A 27,710-nucleotide genomic window follows, 5' to 3' on the forward strand; every position below is an offset into this window, starting at 1 on the left:
CAGTTGTCTGGAGCCTGAGTACGATGTCCCATGTTCTTTATCCGGGGTTAGGCCCAACGGCCTGGGCCTGCTTGGAGACATCCCGAGAGCAGTGGACGCCCCTGGGTCTCAGGACTTGCAGCCATGGGTGCTCATGTACTCTGCAAACCCCTCCAGCTGGCCCAGCAGTTCCTTCTTGTCCACGTCCCCATTCGCCGGCCAATGCATGAGGAACGTCTCCTTGCCCAGGACATAGTTGTAACTGTGGGTAAGGGAGAGCAAAGAAGGCGAGGAGAGTCCTGGTGCCCCCAGAGGCATGGAGACTCCCCTGCCTTGCCCCTCTGCCCTGCTTGGCAGCCTCCCAGAGCCTCGGCCTATAGTGTCCACTCCACAGGGCCGTCTTGGGTCCCCAAGCCTCTAGTCCATTCATCTGGGGAGGGAAAAAGGCTCCCCTTCCTCTGACTCTTTACTAATCCCCGTTGGAAAACCGAGTCTACATCTCCTTCTACAACGTCTCTGCGTGACTGGTGTTCCCTGCACCTCCATTCAGTGTGGCTCTCAAACCCAAGACTCCGCTGACAAATGCAATAGAGATTTTGACACCAGAGACTGGGCTGCAGTAGGGGAGGGGGCCCAGGCTGCGTCCCCAGGGCACAGGAGGCCCCCACATACTCAGATTTGACTCTCCACAGGTCTGATGGCCGGCCCATGATGAGGTAAGTCTCTTGTTCCTGCAGCTCCAGCGAGTCATAGCAGGTGGCATGGGTGATGAATTTCTTCATGGCCAGGGGCGTGGCCGCAGTGTCCGTGCCTGGCGGAGAGGAAACCTAGTGTGTGAGCATGCACAGGCCTGGCCCTCCCCGAGATGGGGCCCACCCGTCTCTCCTGCCACCTGGGACGTACCGATCTTGATGATGGCTTGGAGCTGCATGTTGTAGTAGATGTAGGGGTTGGAGGCAGAGGCCTCCACGGACTCCAGCCTGGCCTTGAACACTGGGGAAGGCGGGACAGGAGGGCTTGTGTGGGTGTCTGGCCTGCAGGTGGGCCTGCTGCCTCCTGCCATACCCACAACTCACCAAAGTCCATGCCTGTCTCACAGGCCGCCAGCTGGAGCTCCTCCTGCCTCATCCAGCTGCTGTCCTTCTTCTGGGTCGGGCACAGTTCTGGAGGGTGAGGGCAGCTGCCTGGTGCACTGGGGGAGGCTTCCTCCCACCAGACCCCCATCAGGCCCCAGGTCTCTGGTCTGGCCTTCCTCCAGCTTCGGTGGGACTTGAGTGTATGTGTGCCAGTCTGTCTCTGGGTCTCCTTTCCTCTCTCTCTGTCTCTGTCTTCCTATCGTGCTGTCTCTCTGCCTACACTCATCAGCACTCAGGAGGTGACCGAGGGCTTCTGGACCCCCAGCCTGGCAGCCTTGGCCCTATGTCCCCATGACCTCACCCTCAGCACATCTGCAGACGTCTCTGTAGCAGATCTTCCGCAGGTCAGATCGCTCCGTGGGCAGGTTGTAGAAGGAGCTGCACCTCCGGGCTGCGAGACCAGCGGCGCGTGCCTGGGTTTGGCTTGGGCCAGCGGTCCAGGGGCTGGGTGCCCGCCTAGCTCCGCCCCCAGGGTGTTCGTCCCCCGCAGACCCCCGCCCACCCGGCCCTGCCCAGCCACCCCTCAATAAGCCCTGCCCATTTGAAGACCCCGCCCCCTGCCCACCCCATTCCCAGCAGGCCACGCCCAGGTCTGCCCGTCCCAAACTTTTCCAGGACGCCCACCACAAGGACCATCCATGAAGGCCACGCCCCCTGTCGCCAAACCATTTAGGTTCCTTCGGCACCCTTCCTGCCCCCACCTCCCCCCTCCCATGCCCAGGCCCCTCTCGGCCACCAGAGGGAGCCTACTTCTCCTTCCTTGCCCGGCTCCTCTACCCTCCCTCTTGGCCCTGCCCTTCGCAGGCCTCCCCCCCTGGCGGACACGCTTCCACCCCCAGCCCCCTGCTCACAGGGTTCATAGTAGTCATAGACCGTGACCTGGGCGGCCTGCAGAAACTCCACGGGCAGCATCCTGTGCACCCGGAAGCCCAGCACCGTGTCTTCCTGGTGGGAGAGCTGGGGAGGGGAGTCCTGTCTGAGCCCACCAGGGCCAGAGACCACAGAGGCCTTGCTCATAACCACTGACCACACCCGTGGCCTTGACCTCCTGGGCGCTGACTTCAGATGGCACGGTCCTCTGGCTGCACCACCCAGGAGAACCTTGCTGACCGTGGTTCTCTGCCCACCAGGCTGCCCACAAGCCTGCGGTGGACACGGGCCTTCCTCACCTTCTCCAGGTAGAGGACCACGGTGCTGTCGCTGGATTTCGTCTTGGTCTCATACTGGAACGCGTACATCTCCACGTCGCTCTTGAGCTGGGGCACAGCGTGAGGGTTGCAGGCTCGCTGAGACCCCCGGGGGCCCGCAGCCCTCGGAGCTCCAGTCAGTGTGAAGTAATTCTTAGCACTTCCAGTCTTTGTCCAACCAACCCCAGTGTTGGGGAAACTGAGGCACAATCAGGGCAGGACTTGGCTAAGGCCAGGCAGGGAGGCGACCAGAAGTGACCATGGGTCACTGACCAGGGGTTAGATTCTGCCCTGTGCTAACACTGAGTATGGGATGTTTCCAGGGCACCCATCCTGCTCAGCAGAGGGTGGGTGGGACCGACATTACCTGTTTGAGGTCATCATGGTTGGGGTAGAAGCCAGTGAGCAGGGAAACCTCCATGATGGTCATTGTGGCCTCTCGATCGCCCAGGAACCTGGGAATTTTACAGCTCCAGTCTCTCTTCCTCCTGCCCCTTCGCCCATGCTCCCCCTGCCATCATCTCTCACATGGACCAGTGCAGGAGCCTCCTCCTGGGTTCCCCCATCACTCCGCTGCCCCCCACAGCATACAGCTTTCACAACAAGAATCTGATATGTCACTTCCTTGCTTAACAACCTCTACCAACGGCCTTGTCTGGCCCTGCCACTTCACCTCTTCCATCCCAGCCCTCGTTTGATTGCTCTGAAGTGTCAGTCTCGCTCTTTCCCCTGGACCTTTGCATATGTTCTCTCAGCCTGGGATCCGCACTTCTCTCTCTCCTCTCGGAAGCATCCTTTCATCTTTGCATCACTCCCTCTGGTAGGCCTTTTCCAGTCCACACATCAGAGCATTCTCTAAGTTGCCCTGTTGTCGCTTCTTGGACCTTTCCTTTGCCACATTTAATCACAGTTGTCACTTTAGATGGATTCTGGGCGATTATTTGGTTACTAGAGGCCCGGTGCACGAAATTTGTGCAAGAGTAGGCCTTCCTTCCCCTGGCTGCCAGCACTGGCTTCCCTCTGGCACCCGGGACCCAGGCTTCCCTCACAGCCCTGGCTTCATCCGGAAGGATGTCCGGAAAGATGTCTGGTCTAATTAGCATATTATGCTTTTATTATTATAGACTAGTGGCCCGGTGCACAAAATTTGTGCACGAGGGTATGGGGGGTGTGGGAGGGGGTGTCCCTCGGCCTGGCCTGTACCCTCTCCAATCTGGGACCCCTCGAGGGATGTCCACAGGGATCAGGCCTAAACTGGCAGTCGGACATCCCTCTCACAATCTGGGACTGCTGGCTCCTAACCGCTCACCTGCCTGCCTGCCTGATCACCCCTAACCACTCTGTCTGCTGGCCTGCTTGCCTCCAACTGCCCCCCCTGCCAGTCTGCTCACCCCGAAATGCCACCCCTGCCAGCCTGGTCACCCCTAACTGCCCTCCCCTCCTGGCCTGATCACCCCTAACCACCTCTGCCTTGGCCCCGCCACCATGGCTTTGTCCAGAAGGATGTCCGGAAGGTCTCCTGGTCTAATTAGCATATTACCCTTTTATTAGTATAGATAGAGGCCTGGTGCATGGGTGGGGGCCAGCTGGTCTGCCCTGAAGGGGGTCCCAGATCAGGGTGGAGGTCCCCTTGGGGGGCGTGGCTGGCCTGGGTGAAGGGCTGAGGGCTGTTTGCAGGCTGGTAATGCCCCCATCGGGGTGATGGTCCCCACTGGGGACATGGCCGGCCTGGGCGAGGGGCTGAGGGCCATTTGCAGGCTGGCCACACCTCCATCAGAGTTAAGGTCCCTGCTTGGGGGAGTGGCCAGCCTGGGTGAGGGGCTGAGGGCTTTTTGGGGGTGGTTTGCAGGCCGGTCAAGCCCCCGGCTTTGTCTGGAAGGACATCCAGAAGGTCTCTGGAAGATCTCCCGGTCTAATTAGCTTATTACTCTTTTATTAGTATAGACTAGTGGCCCGGTGCATGAAATTTGTGCATGGGGGGGTGTCCTTCAGCCCGGCCTGCACCCTCTCCAATCTGGAACCCTTGAGGGATGTCCGACTGCCAGGTCTAGGCCCACAGGGATCAGGCCTAAACCAGCAGTCAGATATCCCTCTCGCAATCTGGGACCACTGGCTCCTAACCACTTACCTGCCTGCCTGCCTAATTAGCCCTAACCACTCTGCATGCTGGCCTGCTCACCCCCAACTGCCCCCCCCCCCCTCTGGCCTGATCACCCCTAACTGCCCTCCCCTCCTGGCCTGATCGCCCCTAACAGCCTCTGCCTCAGCCCGCCACCATGGCTTTGTCCAGAAGGACGTTCAGAAGGTCTCCTGGAAGGTCTCCCGGTCTAATTAGCATAGTACCCTTTTATTAGTATAGATTGTCTGTCTCCTCTGATAAGCTGTGAGCTCCACCAGGCAGGGAGGGACTGCCTTGTTCACATCTGTGCACCAAGATCCTAGAATAGAGCCTGACACTCAGTAGGTGCTCAATATATGTTTTTCTCTGGGGCAGACCTGAGAGAGGGCATTTGGGAGACTGACAGAACTGGATTGGGGGCTGGAGTGTCTAGAGACGATGAAGGATAAGGATGAGGAAGAGCTGTGGGGCTTGGAGACGGCTCTGGGTATGTGGGGGTTGTTCATTATGGTAGGCCCGCCCCCATCCCATCCCAGGACATAGCAGGATGGGAGCTGAATGGCAGACAAGCATGGAGGGCAGGGTAGGAGGCAGAATGGGGAATGGGCAGGGGAGGGAAGGATGGGGGGTAAGATGAGGGGGCAGGCAAGGAGAGGCAGGCTTAGCTGGTTCCCACCCTCCACTCAGCACACAGGGAGAGCTGCTAAGGAGTCTGGATACCAGGAAGTGAGGCCTTCTCCCCCCCAATCCAAGACCCTGGTGCCCTGACCTTGCTTCCATCCGGAGTCGAAAGGTCTCTTTCCCATTTTTATTTTCTGTAGAGAGAAGGCAGAAGTCAGAGGCTGGGTAATACAGCTTCTGGAGCTAGCTTTCTAGGTTCAAACCCCGGCTCTTCTGTGCGACTTAGGGCAAGTTGCTTAACCTCTCTGTGCTTTAGTTTCCTAATCTGAATATAATATTCCCAACCCACTAGGGTTGTTGTAAGGATTACGTGAGTTAATACAAGTAAAGCACTTAACACAGCATCTGATCAGAATTTTATAACCATCTATTATTATTATTATTATTATTATTATTAAAAGAAATGCCCCCCCCACCCCCCAAAAAAAGAAAAGAAAAAGATAAAAGATAAAAGAAAAAAAGAAATGGGGTCCAAACCAAAGCCTTGGTCACTTTTAGTCCCTAAAAGTCCTGGGCCTGGTGAGACTTGTTCTTCCTGCTCCTACAAGTGAGGTCCCCATGGCAGTGTCCTCTCTCCTCCTTGGTCCTCCAAACTGGAGACTCCAGAATCCACCATTTCTGACCATGTCCACAGCCTCCCCCTGGCCCATCCATCCCCCATCATCTCTTGTTGGACCAGGGCAGCCGCCTCTTCCTAGCCTCCCAGCTCCCACCCTTGCCCTCTACAGTCTGTTCCCCCCACAGCCACCAGAGGGAGCCTACGCAAACCCGTCCTAAGTCACATCCCTCCTCTGCTCAGCAGTCCCCAATGGCTCCCATTACACTCTGTCCAAACACTGACGTCCTCACTGTGGCCCACAAGTCCCTGCACCATCTGCCTCCGTCACCTCTCCAACTTTTTCTCCTAAAACTCCACCCATTGGGTCTCTGTAGCCACACTGACCTCCTCGCTGTTCCTCAGACCAGGTGAATCCTTCCTGCCTCAGGGGCCTTTGCAGCTGCTGTTCTGCCTGCCTGCCATGTTTCCCCACAAATCCTTCATGGCTCACTCTCAGACTCCGTTCCTGTCTCAGCTCAGGTGCCACTTCCTCAGAGGGTTTCTCCTGGATCCCCTCCACGTCTGTGCCATTTTCCCCCCTGCTTTATTTTTTATGGTATTGTCAACTGCTATTATGTTATATGGTTATTTTTTTTATAATGCAAATTCATTTATGTTATCAATAAATAACAATAGGAGAATAATACATTTTTATTGTTGTATCATTGTTTGTCTCTCTCTACTACAAGAGAAGAGGGGATATTTTCCTTGTTTATGCCTATGTTCCCAGGGCCAGGAAACAGGGCGTGGCTCATAGCAAATGCTCAAGCAATACTTGTTGCGTGGCTGATAAAGCAATAAATGTGTTTATTGAACACAGCTAAAATAAAAAGTAGAAAAGAAGGCTTGGGCATCCTGGGGTCCAGGCTTACCTTCCAGGGCACTGTGAAGAGTAGCGTTCAGGTGATACAGGTTGCAGGTGTCCTCCCAGGACTCTGGGGACCTGTGGTACATGGTCAAGATCTGCCAGGGCAGGGAAGGTGTCAGAACCCATCCACACACATTCCCTCTCCTCCTCTGTCCAGTCCTTGCCTGCCCAGGGATCTGCCCCCATGAGGGAGTCACAGCCACGTCTGCCCTCCTCAATCCCCGAGTGCAGTGGTCAGAACACCTTACAGAGTCTAGACCAGCTCGGTGTAATAGAATCTTCTGATCTTCTGCAAGATGGCCATGGCCTCTATCTGTCCTGTCCATATGGTGGCCACTAGCCACGTGTGGCTATTGAGCACGTGAAATGTGGCTAGTGTGATTGAGGAACTGGATTTTAAATCGTATTTAATTTTAATGAATTTAAATTTAACTGAAGCTCAAGGAGAAATGTGACATGCCCAAGGTCACACGTGGCAGGAATTCCATCATGACTCCATGGGCACAAACACGAGAACAGGCTGCCTTAAGTTTGGTGCACAAGAGGGCTGTTCTCTTGGGCCCAGGGCACGGGACCAGAAGATGTAATGAAGCCGCTGACTCAGATATTGGGGAAGGGTGGAGTTAGCCTCTGGGGATTGGGAAACACCTTGGATGGAGAATCTTCCCTCCATGGGGCAAGGAAGGAGATACCCCTTCAGGGACTCAGCATGCGAGGGGCAGAGGGGTCCAATGACCTCTGAACTCTACCTTCTTTGATTCTTGACTCAGCAAGTGAAAAACCTTTCTGGTCCTCTATTCCCCACCCACTGCATGGAGCCCATCCTTAGCTTGGCTCATAACAATAGTGCCCTAAACAGTAGCTAATTTTGTTGTTGTTGCTGATTTTGATCTTGTCTTGGGGTCTAAACCTGCCCCTATTCCCACCAACTAGGGGGACCCTGGGCTCCAGCTAAGAATCTCGAGGATGGGACACCCGACCTACCGATATGGTGCCTCTCCCGCTGCCACTGGCTGTGATCTCTAGGTCGTCTTCAGAAGAAAACTGAAGGAAAGGGGAGGAGGATTTGAGGGCAGAGGAAGCAGCAAAACATGGCTCAAATGTAGGAGGGTGGGTGGGGAGGACAGATGCTTTCACTCTGCCTTCTTGATGGAGCACTTGTGGTGTCTACTCGGTCACAGAGCAACTACAACCGCCAACTCAGGCTGTGTCCCATCTGTCCACTTTGCAACGTCTCCAAAGTTCTCCGTGTGTGAAGCCCCCAAAAGACCCTCCTACCTGGCATCTCGGCACCGACTCTTGTTTCCCTCAGGAGGCAGAGCAAACTTTTACAAATTCACACCCAATCCCATCTCGCCTCATTGCTGTTCCTGGAAAACTCCTGCCACACGGCCTTTGCACCCCCTGTTTCCTCTGCCTAGATAGCCACAAGGCTCACTCTTTTATTTCCTTAAGGTCTTAGCTCAAATGTCATCTACTTGGTGAGACCTTCCCCACCCATCCTGTCTAAAAATTCAACTCCTTGATGTTTTCATCCCCCTTCCTGCTTCATTTTCCCCTATAGACCTTACCACCATTTAACACACTACACTCTACTTATTTACATCTCTTAAAATTTTTTTTTTGTTAATCCTCACCGAGGATATTTTTTCCATTGATTTTTAGAGAGAGTGGGAGGGAGGGAAGGGGAAGGGAGAGAGAGAAACATCGATGTGAGAGAGACACATTGATTGGTTGCCGCCCGAACTCGCCCTGACTGGGCCAGGGATTGAACCTGCAACCCAGGGATGTGCCCTTGACTGGGGATCGAACCCATGACCCTTTGGTGTGCAGGTGGATGCTCTAACCACTGAGCAACACCACCAGGGCTATTCACATCTCTTTATTTTCTGCCTTGTTCACCAAAATATAAAATTCTACAGCGACAGGGATTTTTTCTCTTGTTCATGGCCATATTCCTAGTACCTAGAACAATGATGGACACACAGTAGTCCTCAATAAAGATGTATCAGATGACTGAAGGTAAATATCACCTCCTCCATGGAGTAAGGTCATGGAGATTACCTTACTCCCCACACCAACTTATTTTCTCCTTTACACATTTCTTTCTTTCTCTTGTTTCAGGAAAGCTTAAAATAGAATATATTTACTGTCTTTCTTTCCACACGGTTAGTTCCATGAGAGCAGGGGCCACAGATCTTTCCTCATATATCCCCAGTACTCAGAAGAATGCTTGGCACACAGTAGGTGCTCAGAAAATGTTTGTAGAATAATTGGATCAATGCATTGACGGTATAACCAGTGGTGTGAGAGAATATTGGGGGATGAGGTTGGCAGGGACGTGATTCTTGGCCTCGTACCCAATGTCCCCTCTGTGTGGACTTCTTGTCTGCCACCGAGCGCCTTACCTTTGCCGACCGCTGCTGGTAAGCGTTGTTCTGATCGATGAGCCACTCCACGTTCAGGGATCTCTTGGGGGCGCTGATCTGGACGCGGAGATCCTGGACACCCTCGAAGGGGACAGCTTGGCGGTAGCGGGTGAGGGCCTCGATGGCCACCACCGTGGTCTGGATGTTGGGATGGGGGCGGGGGGCGGGGAGGAGGGGGGACTCAGATCAGCACCACAGACAGCGCCCCGGGAGACGAGTCAGCACCACGGACAGCTTCTGATGGGCCGTCCTGGGCGGCATTCTCCCCCGCAACCCCTTCCGGCCCAGCCCCCACCCTTCGGAGGCCCGGGTCACCTGGGTGGATTTGAAGCCGCCTCCCAGCTCCCGCTTCTCCAGCAGCCACTTGGCGATGGCATGCGTCTCATTATGCAGACCCAGCTCCAGCTTCTGCATCAGCGCGTAGGCGGTGGCCTCGATGGTGTACAGGGAGTTCCAGTCCCGGACCTTGGCTGGCCAGTGGTTTTTGTCTAGAAGATGCACGCCCACCTTGTTGCCCGGATCTGGGCCCACTTACCTAAACCTGTCCTCTCCTGTGTTATCTGGCCCAGTTTTCCTCATCTGCTACCTTGTTGAGCACTTACTTTAAGGAGGCACATGGACATGGTGTTTTCAGAATCGCTCTAAGAGACAGACTCTAACTATTTAGAGACGGGGAAACTCCAGAGAAGCCGCTCCAGGTCCCTCCAGCCCCACTGAAAGGGAGTTCTCCTAACTCCACTCCTCTTGCCTTGGGGGATGCAGAGGATGGAATAAGGGTGAGATAGAGTAGGCCAGGGGAGGCAGACGCCTTCCAATGCCCCACATTTAATGACCTTTCTATCCTTGACCTTGCCAAGCTCTTTCCCACGTCCGGGCACTTGCACCTGCCATTTGCTTACTTTGGAATGCCCTTGGTCTTTCACAGAGGTGGGCCTTCTCACCTTTCATTTAATCTGAGAGGGTCCCCCTTTCACAGAGGCCATCCCAGCCCCCCAGTCCATACTTCTCTCCCCTCGTCATCTCTCCCACCCACTTCATATGCTTCACCTCAGCACTTATCTCAATTTGTAATTTTGTGCTCATTTGTTTGTCTTCTGCCTGACTCCCCAGGGATGGCGGGGACTTCGAGGGCAGTGACCATAGAAGTCTTGTTCACCCTGGTTTCTCAGGGTCTGAGGTCAAGGGTTGGCACACCATAGGTGTTCAATAGACACTAGATGGCGAGTCATACATGGCTGGACACAGTCTCCCTCCCCCGCCCCCATGACTGGCTAACAGACAGTTGCAGAAGAAGTGACCGCACACACTCACTGCGGCTGGCAAAGCTGTCCAGGCGGTCGTTGGCCCGGGGGCTCTTGGTGAGGGCCAGAGCATAGGAGACGATGGCTACGGAAAAGGTTTTCTGAAGGTCAGGGAGGCGTCTCTCCAGGAAGGCCCTGGCTTTCTCCATGCTGGCAATCAAACCCTAGAGAGTCAGAGAGAGGAGGCTGGAGGGAGGTGGTCAGAGGAAAGGGGTCTGGGAGTGAGAAGAGAGGGATGCACTGAGAGGAACATGAGGGTGGGGGTGTGTGTCCCTGGGTGCAGGGGATAGGGCATCCTGCACATTCCGCCCCACCCTCCTCTCTGGGTCCTACCGGTATCTCCGAGCTGCACAACTCCTTCCCCTCGTCGAGGGCGATCAGAACAAGGGCTGTGAGGCCTGCGTCTGCCTCGGAGCCTCGGTAGCCACCCTGTGGATGTAGAACACACTCATGGCCCCTTTAGCCTCTTGGAGACACCTCCCCCCACCTGTCCTCACCTTTCCTGCCTGACCTGACAAAGCTCCCAGGTGCTCAACTCTGGGCTGAATGATGCTGAAAGCAGGATGGAGAGAGAGAGAGAGAGAGAGAGAGAGAGAGAGAGAGAGAGAGAGAGAGAGAGAGATTTGCTTGTGGCTTGTGTGGGACCTGCCTTACTATCAAGAGCTAGCTGTCATAGAGAGTGCCGTGCCAAGCTCACTACACTACCTCAGAGCATTCTTGCAACAGCTCCATTTACTGAGAAGAAAACGGAGGGTCAGTTTGGAAAGCGGGATGCTCGGCTTGTGAGTGGGAGCCTCCGTGCCATGTGCTATGAAAGAGGAGAGCGAGTGAAAGGCACAGAGTACACAGCAGACTTAAAAGTGGGTGATATTGAGCCGCGGCTGGTTTTTCTCAGCGGTTAGAGCATCATGAACTGAAGGGTTGCAGGTTCGATTCCTGGTCAAGGTTTGAACCCTGGTCCTGGTCAGGGTGGGTGTGGGAGGCACCAGCTGGTGTGTCTCTCGCACATCAATGTTTCTCTCTGTCTCTCTCTCTCTCTCCATGGTCTATTTGGGTGAAAGACAGGTCAGGCCCCTGGATTTTCTCACACAGATGCCAGCAAGAACAAAGGCATCACCTGGGGAGAGGCCACACTGATGGAGTAACTGGAGAATCCCAAGAAGTACATCCCTGAAGCAAACATGATCTTCGCTCTCACTAAGAAGAGTGCAGAAGGGCAGACTTGATAGCTTATCTCAAAAAAGCTACTAACGAGTAATGGTTGGCTATGGCCTCATTTATCACAAATGTCTTGTGACTTTTTTTTTTTTATTGATTTTTTACAGAGAGGAAGAGAGAGGGATAGAGAGTTAGAAACATCGATGAGAGAGAAACATCGATCAGCTGCCTCCTGCACACCCCCTACTGGGGATGTGCCCGCAACCAAGGTACATGCCCTTGACCGGAATCGAACCTGGGACCCTTGAGTCCACAGGCCGACGCTCTATCTACTGAGCCAAACCAGTTTCGGCTCTCGTGACTTTTTTATGTGTACCGTATTTAAATTGATCTCATACACCAGAGTCAGATCATGCATGGCTGATAGAGCATTTCTTTTGGGCAGTCCTGAGTTAAATAAGATTGGCTTGTGGTTAAATGAATATGATCAGCCTGGCCAGTGTGGCTCAGTTGATGAGCATCATCCCATGAACCAGGAGGTCATGGCTTGATTCCCACAGCCAGGGCACATGCCCAGGTTGTGGGCTCGATCCCCAGTCGGGGGCATGCAGGAGGCCGCTGATCAATGATTCTCATCATTGATGTTTTTATCTCTTTCTCCCTCACCCTTCCTCTATGAAATCAATAAAAACATTAAAAAATTTAAATGAACATGGTCAGCTCTTTGTTGTTGTAAATCCTCACCTGAGGATATTTTTTCCATTGATTTTTAGAGAGTGCAAGGGAGGGGGAGAGACAGAGAGAGAGAGAGAAAAAAACATCGATGTGAGAGAGACACATTAGTTGGTTGCCTCCCACATGAGCCCCAACCAGGGAATGAGTCCACAGGCCGACACTCTATCCACGGAGCCAAACTGGCGAGGGCAGCTTTTTGAGCTTTGATGGTAATTTGAGTTCAGCAAGTGCTATCACTGTCCTCCCCGTCTAAAAATATGACTGGACTTGATTCATAGAGTCCCATCTCTAAACCTGCCGGAGATTGGTTTTATATTTAAATTTACATAATTGGTTATATTAACACTAGAGGCCGGTGCATGAAATTCATGCACGGGTAGGGTCCCTAGGCCTGGCAGGCAATCAGGGCTGATCGGGGCCTTCCAGCTGCTGGCCTGGGCCCTCCTTTGTTCTGTGCCCAGCACTGGTCCCGATCACTCAGTGCTGTCAGCAGGTTCGAGTGGCAGCTGCCGGCCTGATTACCCCTGAGGGCTTCTCCACCTCCCTCTACTCCTGAGGGATGATTGGGCTGGCCCCAATCGCTCTGTGCAGTCAGCATGTGGGAGCAGAGGCGGCGGGGGCGGGGCTGCTGGCAGACAGGGGACTGGGGGCTGCAGCAGGAGGGGCCAGGTGGGGGTGCAGAGGATGGGCCAAGACCCACCCCTGTGCCCACCACAGCCTCATGGCCCACAGTTCCTTTCAAGGTGCATGAATTTGTGCACTCGACCTCTAGTGAATGAATAATATGAATAGATGCAATGATAGAGACAGGTACAGGGCTGGCATTCAGGGGAGACTTCCTGGAGGAGGCGATGTCTGAGCTAAATCTAATAAGAAAACATGATTTGGCTGGATGAAAAAAAAGAGGGCAGCAGAGGTAGAGACACAGAGGTGAATTGGAGGGACCCAAGAGCCAGGGGTAGTGAGGGGAGAGGCTTGTGAAGAGATACAGAAGAGCTATAGTAGAGATACTGCTGTAGGCAACTTGAGCCACAGAAGGTGTTTGAGCAGGAGAGACCGCCCAGTCTGTGTGAAAGCTGTTTCTGGAGGCTCCTGTGGAGGAAACCTGGTAGGGACGGGCGTGTTGGCTGGGGCCAGGGGGGACTCAGGCCCAGTGGGAGGAGGGATAGGATGGACGACTGCTGGACGTGAGGGTGAGGGAGAGATGGGGTCCCAGATGGACCCCAGCTTTCCTCACATTGTAAACGAGCTCAGGGTGGTCCAGAGCAAGGGGAGAAAATGCTGGGCGCTGGGCCTCGGCTTGCTTTTCTCATTCTACCTGAGCACAGGGCAGGGCCTGAGATTCCCCCATCACCGGGCAGAGCCCTGGGTTTTGTTTGACCAACTGAGACGGGTGGGGGCGTGGGCACCTGCATGGACGCCATGATGATGGGGCCCTCTTCCAAGAACTTCCCGTCCTCGGCCTGCCTCTGGGTGATGATCCACTTGGCAATGCCACAGAGAGAGTGCTGGTCAATCACGCGCAAGGTCATGGTGGAGAAGGCCAGGGCGTAAACTCGGAACACGTAGCTCGTGAGCCTGTGGGGAGGGCGAGGGGCAAGCGATGACTGGGAAGGGCAGTCAGGGGGTTCTAGACCGGGGCAGCCACTCTGCAGGAACCTACACCATGGACCGCACTGCTTCAGGCCCAGCCTCGTTGTGTGCCATGCGCTGGCCCGCAGGCTGCCTGCCCAGGACCCACAGCGCGGATGCTCCCGGGGTCATCAAGCCCCAGGCTGGCCCCTTGAGCTCCCCCCTCACCCCCACCCCAGCGGTGTCCTTACCAGGTGCTTCCCGGCTTTCCCTTGTGGATGTGGTAGGTGCCGTCTGCGCTCCGGTGGGTCAGCATCCGGGTGTATCCTGGGGAAACAGGTGGAGGAGGTCTTGGCAGGAGAGTCAGAGAGTTGATGTTGGGGGGTGGCTGGGATCATCTGGAGGAGCAGGGTGTGGGTGTGACTTGGGGATGCACAAGGGGGGACTTATACACGTATAACGTGGGAGCTGCAGAGTCCAGACGGAAATGCAGGTCGCAGTCAGGCGTGACCCCCAGAGCAGTGTGCACGTGTCCAGGAGAAACCTGGGAGACCACCCACCTGGGAGGGGTGAGGCTAGGATCCGCTGCTCAGAGGGATCATGGAAGGTGAAACCCAGGAATGGTGGTACCTGAGGGGCCACTCCCTGGGCATTTTCTTTTCTTAAAAAATTTATTTGTATTGATTTCAGAGACGAAGGGAGAGGAAGAGAGAGAAACATCAATGATGAGAGAGAATCCTTGATCAGCTGCTTCCTGCACATCCCCTGCTGGGGATTGAGCCCTAAACCCTGGCACGTGCCCTGACCGGGAATTGAACCGTGACCTCCTGGTTCATAGGTTGATGCTCAACCACTGAAGCACACCAGCCGGGCCGGGCATTTTCTTGGGGGTTCTTTTTTGCTGCAAACTAGAGGTTTCAGTGAGTCTGTGTAGGCTCAAGGAGGACACTCTTGGGTGTAGTCTCGTGGGGACACCTCTCAGGTACGTTCTGAACCTGGCTGTTTGCACTCTATCTGAAGTTACCTGAGGGTTTGCTGTTTGAGTGTAACATCGGGGTGACAGTGCCTGGGTGTCCCCTGGGGATTATGGTGAGAGTGCCTGAATGGAGAGTTGGGGTCTGGGGGTAACTGGGAAGAGGGGTCGATGTCCAAATTACCTTGAGGGCTCTGGGTGGACTTAGAGGCGTTCATCTCTGGTTGTTACCTGGAGGTTTGGGTGTCACCTCGGGAAATGTCAGCATTCAGGTGTAACTGGGACTATTCTGGAACTTTCTGCTTCAGGGTTCCCTGGGGTTGACCCAGGGCTTGGCACTGACTGGGTGTAACCTGGGACAGTGTCTGAATAGAACAACCTTGGGGGGTTGCTGCTTTGGGGGTAAACTAGGGGGTCTGTTGTTAGATTGTAACCTGAGAAGGGGGTCCCAGTGAAGGAATAACCTGAGGGTCACTGTTGGAGGTTACCTGGGGCGTCAGAGTTCAAGGGCAATCTAGGGGTCACCTTGAGATGACTCTTTGGGGTCACTGTTTAGGGGGTCACCTGGGGGTTGGTATCAGGTTGCCATCTGGGAGAGGAGTCAGAGTTTGGGTGTTCTTGTCTGGGAGGGTCCCATGGGACCTCCCTCAAACCTGGGGATACCCTAGTCACCCTCCCAAAGAGCCCCAGAAACCCTCATCAAGGTCCCAGGAGGGCCTCACCGCTGACAATGTTCTTCATCACTTGGTCCCTGTGCTCCACCCCGACCTTGCCCCACTGGCCCGTGGCGTCCAAGTAGCGGGTCAGGATGATCACAGGCGTCAGGCTGCTCAGCGTCTGCTCGGGGCAGCCAGTCGGGAGCCTCAGCAGCTCATGGGTCTCTCTGGAGGTCAGGCTGCCCAGGATGGTCTCGCCGAGGATGTCACCTGTCAGGTGGGCAGGGTCGTCTTGGGAATGGCCGAAGCCACCAAGGCTTTCTGATCACTCCACACGGGCACTCCCAGCCCCTCCTGCTGCCGTGCCCAGGCGGCCCGGGGGGAGCCAGCTCCCTCCTCCCCCGCCTTCCCCTCCCCCCAGGAGCCAGCTGTGCCCTAAGCACCTTGGACGCTGACAAACACTTCTGCCTCTGTGTTGGGCATCTTGTTCAAAAGGTCTGTCCTTGGCACCAGCTCCACCTGGGGCCGACCTGAGCAGACACAACCTTCTGTGACAAGCAGGCTCGGGGACTAGGGAGGTCAGAAGGCACAGAGCCCAGTAGGAGCTTGGACTGCCCCCCTGGCCTGAGCACCTCATTTAACCCCTCCCTCTGCCCTGGCATGTCCCCAGGATCCCACATGCCCTTTGCAGACTCCACAAACCTTGGGGGTTCAGGACGAAGCTATGAGATATTTTTTCTATCTTGCCCCCTGCCTGTGGGAGGCAAGGAGGAAGCAAGTTAAAAACAATAGCAAAAATAACAATCGTAATGACAGTAAGAGGAAGCTTTGCTCAGCTGGTGAGAACGCAGACTCTGGAGCCCTAATATCTGGGTTCAAATCCCAGCTCTTCTACTCCTTAGCTGTGTGACCTTGGGCAAATTACTTAACCTCTCTGTGCCTCTGTTTTCTCATCCATAAGAGGGAGATAATAATAGTTCCTACCTGTTAGGGTTGTTCTGAGGGTTCAATGAGCTAATATTCTTTTTATTTATTTATTTTTTTAAATTGATTTTTAAAAAGAGAGGAAGGGAGAGGGAGAGAGAGAAACATCAATGAGAATCATTGATCGGCTGCCTCTTGCATGCCCCCCGTTGGGGATCAAGCCCGCAACCCGGGCATGTGTCTTGACCGGGAATCAAACCATGACCTCCTGGTTCATAGTTTGCCGCTCAACCACTGAGCCACGCCAGCCGGGCAATGAGTTAATATTCCTAAAGCGCTATATTGTAAGGCCTAATCATGTGTTTGTTAGGAAAATAAAGTATTATTGATGGGTCATAGCCTCTGATGATGCACGGCTATGATGATCACCCCCATTCTGTAAATGAGAAAATGGAGGCTCAGAGAAGTTAAGGGAGTTGCCTGAGGTCACACAGAAGAGTCAAGATTTGAACCCAGGTCCAACTCCAAAGTTGTGAAGTGGGGGCTCTGTGATTGAACTTTTTCAAATCTGTTCTCTCAGCTCACTCCCACCGGGGAGGCCTGTTTGTTGGTCCTGAGCCCACCGGTGCCCCCCATGCCCTCACAGGGAAGCGCCTCTGTCTGCACTGGCGGCAGGGCGTGGGCGGGCCCGTTACCTGGACCAGGAGCGTCTTCTTCACATGGTCCTGGAGCCCGGAGCCCACGACCTTGACCTCCACGTCCACTTTGCCTATCTCAAGTGGGAGAAGCACAAAAGGCACCACCTTGGTGGAGGTGGGGGGCATGACCACCACCTGGCGGGATGCGGCTCCTGGGCTTGACGCGCTGCACAGCGGCTCCTTGTAGGGGAACTCCACGCGGACCTGGGGCAGGGCGGGAGGTGGAGGGTCCGGATGCATGGGTGGCCCAGGACCCTGGAGTCACACTGCCCTCCTGCCCCGGCCTGACAATCCTGAGTAGGTAACAGCACGGCATAGGGGTTGATAGCAAAGACCCTGTCTGGGTTCAACCCCCTCCTGCCATGTATGTGCTGGGTGATCTCAGAAAGCCCTTTGACCTCTCCGTGCCTCAGTTTCCTCCTCTCTAAAGAACAATAATGGCACCCATCTGCTGGGGTTATTGAGAGGTTTAAATAAGAAAAGATCTTTGCCTGGCTGGCGTGGCTCCGTGGTTGAGCATCAAACTATGAGCCAGGAGGTCACGGTTCGATTCCCCGTCAGGGCATGTGCCTGGGTTGCGATCTGGATCCCCAGTGGCAGCCAATCAATGATTCTCTCTCATCATTGATGTTTCTCTCGCCCTCCCTTCCTCTCTGAAATCAATAAAAATATGTTTCAAAAAAAGAAAGAAAACATCTTAGAAGTCTTCCAAAAAGGCCACCACGTTGCTGGCCCTTTCGAATAATGACACACCCCACCCGCTTCTGTGAAACCCACGGGCTGGAGGCTTCACCTTGACCTGGCGGCTCAGGAAATTGTACAGCACGGCTTGGATCTGCACTTGCTCGTTCCTGACCACCGAGAAGGGCAGCTTCAGATCCACAAAGAACGGTTTCCTCACTGTCATCTCAAAAGGTTCTGAGACGCAGAGACCTAGAGCCAAGAGATGGTGGGGAGGCTAAGCGGAAGCCCGCGGTCCCGGGGCCGGGCCTCCCGCGCTCTCTCAGCATTTGGGCTCGCGGGGGTCACCTTTTCCGGGCTTGAGGCTGATGGCCACAAGCTGCCACGTGGTCATGGAATCCGGCAGGTTCACCGAGAAGGTGTGGTGGGAGACGCTCCTCCTGGAAGAGGCAGGCAGGGGCATCGCTGAGTCTCTGTCCAGGGGTGACCATCACTATGGAGGGGTGAGTGGGTCACCCCAGGAGAGGCATCCTCACGAGAGGGTCCTCATTTGGGGGGAACCACTGGGATCTGCATTCCCATCCAGGGCGGTTGCTACCATGGACTATGCTGAGAACTCAATGGCACCACTGGGGGCATTGGCCATGATGGACGTCCACTGATTGGTGGACAGGCCGGGGACCAGATGCTGCCCCGGGGGGAGGGGGGCGTGTTCCTACCGCAATTCACTTTTTGGCAGAGTAAACGTCCTCCAGAGCCAGCTTTCAGGGAACAAAGTCCGGACAGGCTGGTCGTCCAGGAAGAAGTCTTCGAAGTCCTCGTCGTCATCCGCTGCAGGGAGCAGACGTGGGCTGGCATCGTCACATCTCCCCCTGGGCCGGCCCAGCGGCTCTTAGGAACGGTCCTCCCAGGCAATGTTCCCGTGGCCCCATCTCCCCGTTGACCCATGGCGCTCCAGGCCCTTTGGTGGAGGCCCCCGCCCCCGTGCCTCCTGCCGTGTCCCCCTCACTTGTCCCCAGAAGCAGCTCATCCTCCCGGGCCTCCCGAGTCAGGGCCGCAGACAGATGGCAGCAGCTCAGGAAAGCGGCGACACAGGCCGGCTCAGGGCGGACATGCCGGGTCCTCTCCTCGCACGACAGCCCCACGGGGTTCTCCCGGAGCCCGGCCTCGCAGCACTTCCGCTCCAGGTCGGTGTTGAACTTGTTCACTGTGGGCCAGGTTCAGAGGGACGAGGGGGGCTGAGCAGGGTCTGAGGGAGCCGGGCGCCATCCGCCTCAGTGCACGCATACTTGGCCTTGTTTAGCCTTAACTCCGGGCCGAGGCGGGTCCTGGCACTTTGCCTGTATCTTCCTCCTAAAAGCTCACAGGGAACCCACAGGGGAGTTCTGATCGGGAAGCTGAGTGACAGAGGGGTCCGTCCCCTGGCCTAGGGTCACACACCTCCCAGTGGCAGGGCTGGGACCAGACTCCCGGCTGCTGCTGCCTCCCCTCCCCTCCCTGCCTCCTCCTCGTCCTCCTTCTCAATGAGGTTGGTAACGCCATGTTTATGTATAAAAGATGCCACTTCGGCTCCCAATTCTCATGAAGTATTTGTAAAAAACATTAACCTCGCTGTAAAGCAAACCTAAGGAATGCGCTTAAAGATAAAACTATAGCAATTTAAAAATCTTATTGTCAACCTTACAACGTGGTTAGAAGATCCATAGTTAAATAATATAACGGATCAGTGCCATAAATAAAACAGCAGTTCATACTATAAACTTTATCCAGAAGGTTAGCATGGTTTTTGGTATGGAAGTTAGATTAGGGTTTTACCTTGATTTTTATTAGATTTTACTTATTTTCTTTGCATTGAGTTCCACCAAGTCCTGGCATTGCTCAAAGAGACTGAAAAGTCTGATGCTCGTAGATCGCATGCTTCTAACACCAGCCAGCGGTGTCCCCACCGTCCTTGAACTCCAGGCCCAGAGCTAAACGCTACCCATTGGCACTCAGCACCGACCTCTCCGTGTGTCTACATTCCCTCCTCTATCTGACCCCTGGAAACTAGGCTTCCCAGACTCCCTTGCTGCTAGAGTTCTGGATGGAATTGGATTCTGCCCCCGAGATGCTCTTGTGAAAGAGAAGCAGAGAGCATTTCCCCTGCAGCAGTGGTAGCTAATGAGTGGGCCCCAGTCTGTGTGGTTTTTTCATGGGGGAAAATTCCATGTTCCACTATCTCATGAGAAATATTGTCAGACGTTTCCTGAGATTCCATGCATTGCAAGAACCGCAGTGGGGTGATCCTGAGTCCCAGTGAGCAGCCTTCCACTTTCCATTCCCATAGCCCAGTCAAGTAATTTTGAAAGCACCAAATTCCTCGGATTAAATCCCTCACTCCCTGCTTGAAGTCCCTAAAATGGGTTCAGTTTTCTGTTTTAAGCCCTGATGAATCCAGTAGGTCAGGGAGCCAAGAGGGGGACATCCAGCTTTAGCTCTGACCTGCATTCTTCTTGGTCTCCAGGCTCTTCAGGGAGCGGCGGCGGCGGCTGGGAGGGCGGCTCTGGGGGCAGTGCCAGTCTGGAGGCCAGAGGGGAGAATGAGGACAATTGTCAAGATCATTACCAACACCCTTGGTGAAGTTTATTGTATGCCCAGTGCATTATGCCCATCACTCATTTTATTCCATGGGTACCTCATACTTAAGATTTACTGAAAAGCTATGCAGTCTTCAACAAGTCACAACCTCTCTGGGCGTTATTTAAAAAAAAAAATTGATTTCAGAGAGGAAGAGAGCAGGAGAGAGAGAGAAACTATCAATGATAAGAGAGAATCATCGATAGGCCTCCTGCACTCCCCTACAGGGGGCTGAGCCTGCAATCTGAGCATGTACCCTGACCGGGGATGCAACCGTGACCTCCTGGTTCATAGGTCAACACTCAACCCCTGGGCAACACCGGCCGGGCGCTGGGGGTTACTTTCTCCAGCTATGTAAAGCGAGTACAATCAATGGAATCATAGAGTTCTATCAATGGAATCGTGCATATAGAGGTACTGAGCTTGCAGTAGATAAAAACTCATGTGATAACTATTTGTAGCTGAAAGAACACACCCCTAGTTGTCCCCAGTACCCACTCTCCTCCTCTCATCTGTAGCAACTAAACCTCCATCTTTACATATCACTCAGAATGAAGAGCACATTTCCCAGTATGCTCCCTTGGGCCTAGGTGGGGCCATGTGACTGAGTTCTGGCCAATGAATGTGAGAGTAGAGCCCTCTCGTTCCCTCTCCCCTTCATCCTACTACTGCCTGGAATGAGGTTCTGATGAGGTGCTATCTCGGAAAATGGCAGAACAAGCTAGAAGCAACCTGAGTCCCAGCGTGACCTCTGGATGGTGACTGAGTGAGAAATAACCGTCTATCTTATTTGAGCTACTATTATTTTAGCTCTGATTCATATGGACACGCCTATACCTTAACTAACACAGAGCGAGTTACTTGTACTATTATGCCCATTTTATGGACAGAGAAGCTCAGACTCGGAGAAGAAATGTGACTGGCCCATGGTAAGTGCCAAGATCCCGAATTTTAGCCCATCGGTTCGATGCCAAACCCCATGTTCTTAACGACTAGACAGCACTGCCTCCACCCCTGCCGCCCTCCTGCCCACCTCCCACCCCTGCCTGTACCTGAGCTTGCCAAGGTGTCCATCCCTGTGCTCATCTTCAGGTCCAAGCCAGCATCCTTGAACACAGCAAGCCCGTCCTTCCCGCTGCCTGCGGTGCAGCCAATGTCGTGTGCCTCCACCTCATCCCAGACCTGGGGGCCAGAGAGGAACCGGGACTGGGAGCCTGTGTGACCCTCCAGGGAAGGAGCGAGAATGCACTGGAATTGCTGGCTCAAGTAGTAATCCTCACACTATCTGCCATTCATTGCGTTCTCACCACCTGCCAGTCTCTATGCTGTGCACTAGCTACTTGCATCCTTGCAACCGCTGATGTTGCATTTTGCAGTTGAAGAAGATTGAAGCTCCAGCTAGAATGGCCAGGCAACCTTTTGACCCCAAATGCACACGTACTCACCTTCTTCTGTGTGAGCTTGTGTTTGCTGTTCAAGACGTACACAGCCTTGTCCACGGCCACAAGCCCCACTGTGGCCTCTGCATCACCTGTCACCTTTATTTCCACCTTGCTGTTGGGCTCCAAAGAACTGAAGGAATCTTCATTACTTAAGCCAACCTTCAGCTGAGCCAGGAAAAATAGATATGTCATAAAAAAGGCTTATAGACTGCCAAGGGGCTTCCCCAAGTTTACTTTATTTTATTTTTAGTTTATTGATTTTCAAAGAGAGGGAGAAGTGGGGGGGGGGGAGAGAGAGAGAGAGAGAGAGAGAGAGAGAGAGAGAGAGAGAGAGAGAGAGAGAGAGAGAGAGAGAGAGATATTGATGTGAGAGCACAACATTGATTGGCTGCCTCCTGCATGCCCCCTACTGGGAATTGAGCCTGTAACCTGGGCTTGTGCCCTTGACCAGGAATTGAACCAACAACCTCCTGGTGCATGGGACAATGCCCAACCAACTGAGCCACACTGGCCAGGAGCCCAAGTTCCCTTTCAGGTTCAGGTTCCCTACAACTCTGATGGAGCATTAGGGAACTCCACCAGACCAATTCCAGCTCCACACGTTTCCTTGCATCATCTCCACTCCCTAGGTCGAGCCTTTAAAGCCACATCTCTTCCTCTTACACTCACTTGCCCCTGGGCTGGGAGCCCTTGAACTTGGACAGACCCTCTCCCGAACTTTATGATGGTGATGTACAACTTCAAGGAGTTTGGCTCACCGTCCCCATGCATCTGTCATTCACATCGATCCATATGGAATCGGCTACCAGTTCAGGGTCCTGGCCTGCTCCTCTGGGCAGTAAATAAAAGGCCAGGATGCGGAAGGAGGGCAGCATCTCTGAAGTCACATCAATGATGGCTGACGTGTAGACACTCCCATGACTTTTTAATTGATGTTTGGTAGACACAATCTGGCCCTTACTCAGGACCTTAAAAACAGGAGAGGCCAAGGATGAGAAGGGTAGGGCCAGCCCACAAGAGAGGTCCTCAGTCCCTTTGCTTCGTTCCTTGGCCTGAGCCTACCCCAGATGGGTCCCACCTTCACGCCATTGTTCATAGTTCCTCCAACCCAGCTACCCAAGACTGTTCCAGGGCAAGAATTCCTTGACTCCAGGCCTGGTCCTAGTCCCTCACCAGGATGGTGAAGTGAGTGATCTGGTCCTTGGCGGCGGGGTTCTGATGCCTTGTGTTGAGGCTCAGCTGGAGGTTGCTGCCAACTTCTGTGCCAAACGTCTTCACCTCTATGTGCAGGAAGTTCCCTGACCCATCCTGAGTTGAGTAAGGCCACGCGGTCATCCTGGCTGATGCTTGGTCCTCTGGCCGGAGATCTTCATCCGTTACCACCTGGGGAGATGGATGGGCAACTAACTCTCCATCCTTTCCGCTGACACAACCCCACCGTTTCTGCCCCGTCGGGTTGGTACCAGGATAGGAAGCTGATTCATCTGTGCGTCTGTGTTGATGGTCAGAGTGGCCACCCCGCTGTCTGAGGTGTACACTTTGTGGTTTTGGCAGCGAACGAGAACTCGGGAGGCTGGGGACCCGTCAGGATTTGAGACGAAGACCTGGGGAGGAGCGTGGGGTGAGATACAGGACAGGCCTGGGGGCGGCCTGCTGTGAGAGGTGGGAGCTGTGAATGCCACCCGGATAAGACTGCCTGGGACAGCTGTGCCAGTTGTGCACTGAGCAACACCAGGGATACCATTCACACTAGAGTCTTTATGAACGTGGCACCCCTAGAGCGTTGCCGCGCACATCCGTACGTGGTGGCCCTGGGTATTGGGTGGAGGAGGCATAGAGGGCTTGGGGGAAAACAGAGCAGGACTAGGACTGAAATAATGCCCATCAGACATCCCAAGGTCACCCCAAATGAATGTATGAGAAAGCAGCATGCTTGCTGTGCAAATGTAGCCTCAAGAGAAACCCTTAAACACCATGTTCCAGCCTGACTGTGACTCCTAAGCTCCCATAGAGGAATTATGGAGCCCTCACTGTGCTTCGGGAAGACATGGGCTAAGACTTGAGGAAACCTTGGGATTAATCTGGGGGCACGATGGACTCAACTCTAAGAAAGACTGGGGGCAGGTGAGTCCAGTGTGGATTTTTATTTCTGGGGTGTGGCTGTTTGAGGGTGGGGCCCCTGAGTCCTTGGGTAGAGTGAACCCAGACCCTGACCCTAAAAAGGAAGGGCATCCCCGGCTTGAAATACTGGGGTGTCCTGGTGAACTTGATGTTGTATGGGTTCCGGGCGATCTTCACCCCTGAGGTCTCAGCCTGGACCATCTCACCCCCTGTGGAGAGAGGGGACCATGAAGTCTGTGGAGCAGATTTAATTTCTTGGGGGAGTGGCAGGGCTGCAGGTATGGGAGGCCCATCTTGGTGATGATGACAGGGAAAGACAGTAACACAATTTCCACTCCTGCCAGCCCTTCTGGCATTTCCCCGTTTCTCTGATGAGGAAACTCAGGCAGGAGGTCAGCTGAGGTCACATGGGCAGAATGTCTGGGCTGGGAAGGAGCACAGTGCCCTGAACTCAGCCGTGGGCCTGGGTGGGGGCAGCACCTGAGGAGAACACGGTGACGTTGACGTAGATGGAGGCCCCTATGAAGTCCTCTTCTGGGCCTTGGAAGGCAGCCATCAACGTGTCCTTCTGGAGGGAGACGTGACCCTGGCCTTTGGAGATCTGCTCTCAGGGCAGGAGAGAGGAGAGGGGATGGTTTCTTGGGGAAGGGAAGGAGGTTTGGGCGGGGGGGGGGGGGGGAGGGAGGCCGGGGAGGGGTCCGAATCGGTTACCTCCACCCTCTGGAGAGAACTTTGAATGGCGATCCGGCGGGAATCCAGCTGCACCCCGAAGATGGCCAGGGCATGTCCGTCCACTGGCTTGTTGAATATATACCTGGGGGATAAAGGGACGCTCCACTGGCTCTGAAGCCCCGCACAACCTCCGGCGGCTGCAGAGACGGCCTGTCTGATCTCACAGGGCTGCAACGAGGGCTGTGAAACTTGGGGAGGGGCAGAGGCGGCCCCTGGAAACTAAGGTTTCATTGGCTGACCCACAAAACCCTGGGAGGTGACAAATAAGTCACATAACGCCTTGTTGGGTGGTCAATGTGACTTGTGAGACCTCGTGAGATGGCAGAGGCATCTTGTACAACCATTTGGAGCCACATAGGAGTCTGGACAACCCGTGGGCTGGCAGAGGTGGCCTGTGCATCCTGATAAAGCTTCAGGAATGGTGTGTATAACGTTAAGAAGTGGCAGGCATGGCCCTTACAAGCTTGGGTGGACAACGTGGCCTATCCAACCTCATAGAGCTGTGGAGATGGTCAGTGAACCCCACCAGGCAGCAGATATGGCATTTGTAAGTTCACAGTTCTGCAGAGGTGATCTGGATAACCTCACAAGATGCCTGCACAACCTTGTGGGCCTTCAGAGGTGGTCCACACCACGAGATGTGCTGCGCTCCGTTAGGTAGACAAGGTGGCCTGAACAACCCCACAAGCCTGAAGGGGCGGTCTGTACAACCTCACAGGTGGCAGACGTGGTCTGTCCAACCACGTGGGGCCATGTGGGTGACCCGGAATATCTGATGGGTGTCAGAAATGCCTTTCTTAAGCCCCAGGTGCTATAGGAGTGACCCACTTCTTACTACCCTTCCGTTTCCTGGTGTCCGTGGTCCTCAGGCCAGGCTAAGAGTAAGGGGACTCACCAGGCCTGGATTTCCACACACAGAGACTCATCACTGAGGTAGAAGAAGCTCTTCTTTGGGGTCAGCCGGACCTCAAAAGAAGGGAGCACTGGGTGGAGTAAGGCAGTGGACACCCTCAGCAATTCACCGTCCTCCCCCTAATCCCCTCCCTGTCCTGCTCCTTCCCTGGTGACTCTGGCCACCCCCAAGGACTGGAACAGGCATCCCTGTTCACCGGCACCCAGTTCAGGCCCTGGCACCCAGTAGGTGTGCCACAAGGCCTCCTCTGCGTCTCCAGCCCTGCTCCTGGCTTGTCCCACCTCACCCTCCCCGTCCCACGCTGCTCACCATACTCCTTCACGTCAAAGGCTGCTTTGAACTTCAGCTTGGCTGCACTTTGGTAACTGGCTTCGATGCTCCAGGTCCCAAAACTGAGGCACAGAAAGTTAGGAGAGATGGAGACTGAGGATTCCCGCCCCCCCCCCCCCCCCCCCCCCCGTTTCCCTGTCCCTAGGGCTCCCAGTAGGGCACCTGATGAGCTCTGGGAGGTGGAAGGAGCTCGAGAAGATACCTCTGCTGGCCAGCAGATCCTGGCTGATCACAGTGATCCCTTCCGGGTTCTGCGGGGACAGCGGGGAGGTGGTTCATGCCCCCAGGCCCTCAGCACATGCTATAACCCCGGTGCCCGGGACCCACCCTGCCAACAGGAGAGGCCACCTTGATGTCCAGAGTGAATGTCCTGGTCACAGGATCCATCTTGTGGTTCACAGTGAGCACCCGGTATTGAACTGGAGGAGGAGGGAAGACTCTGAGTGTTGGGTAGCGTTTGGAGAGGGGCTGTAGTCATTATACTCTTGGGCAGTGGGGGGACCTAGGCAGGTGGAATATGTTGGGCATTGGGGGAGGCTGGGGGTGAGAGGCAATGTCTGCTCCAGGCCCAGTGCCCAGAGGCTGTGTACCCATGTGCTCAGGGGTGTAGATGGTCTTGTCCGTCTGGATGAAGATGTAGCCAGCATGGGGAGCCACCAGCACAACCTTCTCCATGAATGAGGAGGTAGAGGTGGGTGCCCATGATGCCCGGATGATGACATGCTGCTGCCCTGGTTGTGGGGGGTATACCAGGCTCTCGGGAATCTGGGGAGAGATGCCCACACTCCTCAGGCCCTGCTGGGTCTCCATCCCTGGGAGCAGAGCCCTGGGCCAGATCTTAGGAGAGCCAATTGGATGGGGGCCCTCCAGCTCTGCCTTTGGGGGCAAGGTCGCCTCGTGTGGCTGTGCAGTTTGCTCCTGCACAAGTCCATTTCCTCCAAGTGGAGATACAATCCAGTCCATGGTCAGTTTTCCAAGTCACCAGCAGAGGGCGCCTTGATTAATTAGCACAGAGGCATCATATAGGCCAGTGGTCGGCAAACTCATTAGTCAACAGAGCCAAATATCCACAGTACAACGATTGAAATTTCTTTTGAGAGCCAAATTTTTTAAACTTAAACTTCTTCTAACGCCACTTCTTCAAAAGAGACTCGTCCAGGCCGTGGTATTTTGTGGAAGAGCCACACTCAAGGGGCCAAAGAGCCGCATGTGGCTCTCCAGCCGCAGTTTGCCGACCATGGCCCTAGTGTATCTAGTGGAAATTCCCCCTAGAGTCTGCCGCTCTCCACCCTTGCTGCTGGCCTAGAGCCTCCCTTTGTGGCCCCCCATGCTGGCCCGTCACTTACCATCACGGATGCCTGGCTCATAAAGTGGTTTTCCGGTGAGAGGGTGAGCTGGCTTCTGGCCATCTCCTTCTTCTTCATGGGGAAGTCCCACACAGTGAGGTTCACCTTAAGGGTCCCGGGAAGGGGGTGCCCGGAGTCCGAGTGAGCCTGCACGTGGATGTTCTCAGGGCTGCCGACCCGCAGGACTCGGGGCGTCACCAGGATATACCTGCCGGGAGACAAACACAGGGGCCCCTGGGGCTCCAGTCGGGGAAGCAACAGCAGAGACAGATGGGGTCCCCTGCGGGGAGTCATGAAGACCACAGATGTGTAGGCGGTCGGCAGGTTCCCCTCAGTTTCGCAGACTCACAGTGGCTCAGCATGGGTGAGGGGGATCCCCGAGAGGAGCAGAATCAACCCCAGGGACCAGGGCACGTCCATGGCAGTGGGACGGTGACGTGGGGCCTCCGGCCACAGATGCCTGTCCTCCTGTCCGCCCCAGCTCCGGCCTGTTTGTCTTGGCCTGCCCTGGCTGA

The 27,710-nt window shown here is 54.8% G+C and overlaps 1 protein-coding gene across 1 annotated transcript; it reads right to left on the reverse strand.

The window, feature by feature from the left end:
- On the reverse strand, positions 1-27,670 carry LOC307099120 (complement C3-like). The gene is made up of 41 exons (XM_079770310.1): positions 27,545-27,670; positions 27,196-27,403; positions 26,440-26,614; positions 26,198-26,268; positions 26,012-26,100; positions 25,829-25,911; positions 25,502-25,589; positions 24,586-24,688; positions 24,355-24,475; positions 23,968-24,083; positions 23,217-23,357; positions 22,927-23,136; positions 22,512-22,721; positions 21,757-21,918; positions 21,364-21,493; positions 20,177-20,254; positions 18,705-18,902; positions 18,415-18,526; positions 18,044-18,135; positions 17,808-17,947; positions 17,012-17,218; positions 16,095-16,146; positions 15,836-15,922; positions 15,459-15,662; positions 14,015-14,090; positions 13,601-13,769; positions 10,632-10,727; positions 10,309-10,462; positions 9,313-9,485; positions 8,977-9,135; positions 7,553-7,612; positions 6,573-6,663; positions 5,191-5,236; positions 2,670-2,757; positions 2,285-2,371; positions 1,967-2,072; positions 1,417-1,506; positions 1,056-1,142; positions 883-972; positions 652-790; positions 1-241 (listed from the first exon to the last, which is right to left on the reverse strand). The coding sequence occupies exons 1-41, from the start codon at positions 27,613-27,615 to the stop codon at positions 109-111; spliced, it is 4,992 nt and encodes a 1,663-aa protein (XP_079626436.1). The 5' UTR covers positions 27,616-27,670; the 3' UTR covers positions 1-108.
- Positions 27,671-27,710: the final 40 nt, after the last annotated feature.

The sequence above is a fragment of the Cnephaeus nilssonii genome, assembly GCF_951640355.1.
Source record: "Cnephaeus nilssonii genome assembly, chromosome: 5".
NCBI classification, from domain to species: domain Eukaryota; kingdom Metazoa; phylum Chordata; class Mammalia; order Chiroptera; family Vespertilionidae; genus Cnephaeus; species Cnephaeus nilssonii.